Source organism: Rhineura floridana, chromosome 10, assembly GCF_030035675.1.
Source record: "Rhineura floridana isolate rRhiFlo1 chromosome 10, rRhiFlo1.hap2, whole genome shotgun sequence".
In the NCBI taxonomy this organism is placed as follows: domain Eukaryota; kingdom Metazoa; phylum Chordata; class Lepidosauria; order Squamata; family Rhineuridae; genus Rhineura; species Rhineura floridana.
Genome location: NC_084489.1, coordinates 69,756,012 through 69,760,800, shown reverse-complemented (window position 1 = coordinate 69,760,800; position 4,789 = coordinate 69,756,012). Strand labels below are relative to the sequence as shown.

Genomic DNA, 4,789 nt, shown 5'->3' with positions numbered 1-4,789 from the left:
CTCTCTGTGCAGTTTAGAAAACCCAACCACACAGGGTTCCAGGTCATGTGGGTAGGCTGTGTGTGAACAGCAGGCTCCCGGGGAGGGGGGGAGTGGAGCCAGCAAGTGGAGCCCTGCTCTCCATTTCATGCGGCTGTAATAATGATGTGAAGGATTTCCCCTTTTGCTTTACAGCTTGTGCCCAAAATGTATAAATGATCACATCCAGATGCAACATGCACCCACATTATTAGTCTCTTTAATAAAACAAAAACAAAACACCTACCTACTTAAATAGAATATTTTATATTCACCATATGAGATTCTATCCTACATTGCTGTTTCCATTAAAAATGGTATCAGCAGTAACTGATAGTAGCTTTTCCAACACACCATGCTCTATTCTGGCATTTTACACCCACTCAGATTTCTTGGATCTGGAGCACGCAGCACTGCTGCAGACAGACTGAACATCGGAAGCCTTCCTCTCAAGAGCAGAATAATGGACTGAGGGCTTGGAGCAACTTGCAGGTGAATGAGCTCCATGACGGCACCCCTCTGGCGTTTTAAATACCAAAGCTCCTTTGAGAGCGGGTGGCTCTTGCTCAAATCTCGAGTGCTCATACGAGATCTCTGGCTGTTCACTTCCATGGAAAAGCACCCCTTTCTGCTGCTCATGGGCGGCTGCAGTGCACAATTCATTACTGTTGAGGTTAGAGCCAAGTTTTTGCTGAGGAGTAAACACAGGTTGACAAGAGCAGCCCTCCTTCACCTCACAGCCAATTAAATAGTGGCCAGAGTTGCCAGCATCAGCTATGCTGCCTTGGTCCCCTAGCCCATGGCTGTGCAAGCGTTTGCTTGGCTTGTCATCTTGATGCAGAAGGCTAGGACTGCACTTCTCCTCGGCTGTGAAGCTTTCCAACAGCAGCTTCTTCCTGTGGTTTCTTACAGCATTGGTTCGGAAGGCAAAGACCAGGTCAATAAGGCTAAGGAGGAACGAGAAGCCACTGAGCCCCCAGATGAAAAGCATCATGATGGATTTTTCAGTGGGCCTGGAGATGTAGCAGTCAACATAACTCGAACAAGGGGACTGGTTACAGGAGAAATGTCTCGGGACAAAGAATCCAAAAAGGTAATAGTGTCCCACTCCAAAGCCGGCCTCTGTCAATAATCTCAGAAGAAGCTGAACTGTATATGCTCCAGAAAAATCAGGAATGTCCATTTCATTTGCCCGGCAGGCAACTCTACACCTTGTTGCCACTTTGGATGATTTCTTGGTGACTCTGCGGCCTGCCAAAGGTTTGATGTCTTTGTAGCGATAGTAAGGTGAGGAATAGGCCTTCACAACCTGCCTGACCACATTGTGCAATACATAGATGCCAAAGATGGCGCAAGGGAGTAGGACGGACACAGTCTGAACAAGCCAGAACCGAAAGTGGGAGACCGGAGCAAAAATGTCATAACACACATTGGAGCATCCTGGCTGTAAGGTGTTGCAGACAAAGCGTTCCTGTTCATCTTGGTAGAGAGGGTATGCAGCTAAGAAAATCACCATAAATCTCAGCAGGATCACAAGAGTTAACCAAATCTTCCCTGGAAAGAAAGAACAAGGGTGGAGATGTCATTGGTCAAGGAGTTGAATCATACTGGAGAATCCCTGTCTATTTATGACCCTGGTCAGTAACATTGTTGCTGTTGCTGTTAGAGAAGTTGTATTCTTCATTTATCAAAGGCCGATAAACCATCAGCATCACCCATTAACTCACTCAGCCAAGATGCAGGCAAGGGGCTCTCAGTATTCCATGTGAACAGCAACAGAGGGCTTTGGTAGGTTTCACCCTTTACACTCCTCAGTTGATCATTTTCATTGTCCTGTGTACATATATGGGAGATGACCGCTGAGGTGCATGTTAAGGGACAGAGCTTGGAAAAGTTACTTTTTTGAACTACAACTCCCATCAGCCCAATCCAGTGGCCATGCTGGCTGGGGCTGATGGGAGTTGTAGTTTAAAAAAAGTAACTTTTCCAAGCTCTGTTAAGGGGAGGGGTCTAACAAAGGCAATGTTGCTGTTCCCACTGGGAAGGAGGGATGCAAAAGGGTTGTCACTTGTGTGTTGACTTGCATGGGAGAAAGTGCCTGAGGTGCATAACGTAGGACCCTTGAGAAATGAACTGAAGGTTGGGCATTATCAGCTTTTTTGCAAGTTGGTGAGCTCCCAGATCTTCCTGAACTACAACTCCCATCAGCTCTGGCCAGCATGGCCAACAATGAGGCGTGATGGGAGTTGCAGACCAAAACATCTGGAGGGCACAAGATTGGGGGAAGGCTGGGGTCCAGATGAGAAGCCTTTGAGGGCTGCTAGTTGCCTACTTCTAATTTATGAATAAATATCTCTTTCCACCCCAGACCTAAGAAGCCCTTGCAGTGCACCTGCACTCTGCTTCTTTTTTCTCCTTCAGATCACACCTAAAAGCCCGCTTTGTTTAACTCCCCCCAAATCTTGATTCCTAACTGCCATGAAATCTAACCAGACACAACTGCATTTCCTCATGTTTATCCCTTGTTTGCAATAAGAGCCCTGCTGGATCAGATCAAAGGTCCATCAAGCCCAGCTTCCTGATGTATTTATGGTATTTATATACCACTTAATCATTAATATTTCTAAGTAATTGTCCATACTGGGCAATGAGACGCCACTGGGAAGCTCACAAACGTGGAGACAAAAAACCCTCTCCTGCTGTTGTTCCCCAGCAACTGGCCATTGGTGGCACAATGCATCTAAAAATGTAGGTTCCATTTAGACATCATTAATATTAATTTATTAAATTTATATCACACCCTTCCTCATAGAAGGAGGCCACAGTGGCAAATAAAAACACTCTATCCAATGTACACCGCCCAGAGAGCCTTGCTATGGGCGGTATAAAAATTGAATTAAATAAATAAATAAAACAGCTTAAAAACAGCTTAAACAGCTTAAAAAGCTTTAAAAACATCTAAAAAGTAATTCAAACAGAAGCAGACTGGGATAAGGTCTCTACTTAAAGACTTGTTAAAAAAGGTTTTCAGCAGATGCCAAAAAGATAACAGAGATGGTGCCTATCTAATATTTGAGAGGGAATTCCAAAGGGTAGGTGCCACAACACTAAAGGTCCATTTCCTATGATGTGCGGAACAGACCTTCTGATAAGATGGTATCTGTAGGAGGCCGTCACCTGCAGAGCACAGTGACTGACTGGGTATATAAGGGGTAAGATCATCTTTCAGGTATCCATTGATAGGAAATGAATTTGTCTAATCTCCCTTTTAAAGCCGCTTAAGCTAGTGACCATTACATCTTGTAGCAGTGAGTTCCAAAAGTTCACTATGCACCATAGTCTGTCCTAAACCTTCCCACCAAACAGCTTTATTGGATGATCCAATGAAGTTTTAGTACTATGAGAGAGGAGGGGAAAACCCTCTCTCTATGAATGGGCTTCTCAACCTGTCTCCAGAAACCTGACAGAAAGCTATTCACAAGTTCCTATCAATAATGTGTAGGTTTGTATGTATGTATATCAATAAATATATCCATAGACATAGAACTGTAAAGAAGCTGGAGTTCCACCAAAACTTCACCTAAGACATAATTTGGAGAGGATGCTACAGGTTAAGACTGTTCCTGTTCAGGATGTTCCTGAACTGACTGGCAGAAGCTCTCCAGGATTTCAAATTGGGTTCTCTCCCAGCTCTACCTGAGATGCCAGGGATTGAACCCGGACCTTCGACATATAAAGCAGATGCTCCACTATAGCCATTCCTCAAAGACTTGGGAGTTCTGCAAACCCCTGCAACAAGAAGAACACCAGGCCCAACTTTTCATCACAAGAGAGAAGAAAAGGTCTGCATTCTTAGTATTATTCTTATGTATAACCTTCTTCGTTTGCTACCTTAGGCTGAGGTCCCGTTTGCTGGGACAAAAAGCCAGAGTAAATACATAAACAATTATGTAGCTCATAAATTCAGGAACATAAGTAATCTCTACTCTAGAGAGAGTGAGCCAGTCTTAGAGTTCGATGAACCTAAAAAGAGCTGAGAGATTACTTTCATTAACTTATTTACCCCCAATTGCTACACACAACATGAGTAATAACATCCACAAAAATTACTCCCACCAAGGGGAGAGACAACCATGTTTTTGGACCAGTACAAAATTAGGGTGAAATCTAGCCAAAGATGGATATATACATGCTAGCTATTGGCCTCAAAAACCAAACATGGGAATCAGGAAGAATCTTTATTTTAAACAGGGAGCAATCCAAGCTCATTGTTACCATTTAAAAGTGCTGGATAAGCAAACTGTTAAAAGAACCAAAATATCAGGATCAGCAAATGCCCGTGAAGTTACTTTAAGAAGCGTCCTTAATTTTACCTGGGATTTGCACAGTTCAAATGATTACTTACTAAAGGCGTAACTCGGCTATCACGTATGGCGTAATAAATTCATGCTCTTACATTTGCTATCATCTTCATATGTATCACACTAGCTTATGGAAAAGACAAAAGACAGCCCATTTAAATAAATGACAGTCAAACATCAATATCAACCATCATTTTCATTTACAGGCAAATGTTTTTTAAAAAAAATTAAATTAGTGGATGCTGGAAGCAGCCAAACACACACACACACACACACAAACAGAAGGGTGCCAACCCTGAACAAAAACCACGACACATATTTCTTCATACTCACCAATAATTGTCACATTGTAGCTGATAGCAATGATTAAAAGACCAAGGGAATCCCAACATTCCATGTTTGAACTCAGT

At 43.1% G+C, this 4,789-nt stretch overlaps 1 protein-coding gene across 1 annotated transcript; it reads right to left on the bottom strand.

The window, feature by feature from the left end:
* Nucleotides 1-357: 357 nt before the first annotated feature.
* On the bottom strand, nucleotides 358-4,789 carry GJD4 (gap junction protein delta 4). Its single transcript, XM_061587203.1, has 2 exons — nucleotides 4,713-4,789; nucleotides 358-1,572 (listed from the first exon to the last, which is right to left on the bottom strand). Exons 1-2 carry the CDS (start codon nucleotides 4,774-4,776, stop codon nucleotides 392-394), a joined length of 1,245 nt encoding a protein of 414 aa, XP_061443187.1. The 5' UTR covers nucleotides 4,777-4,789; the 3' UTR covers nucleotides 358-391.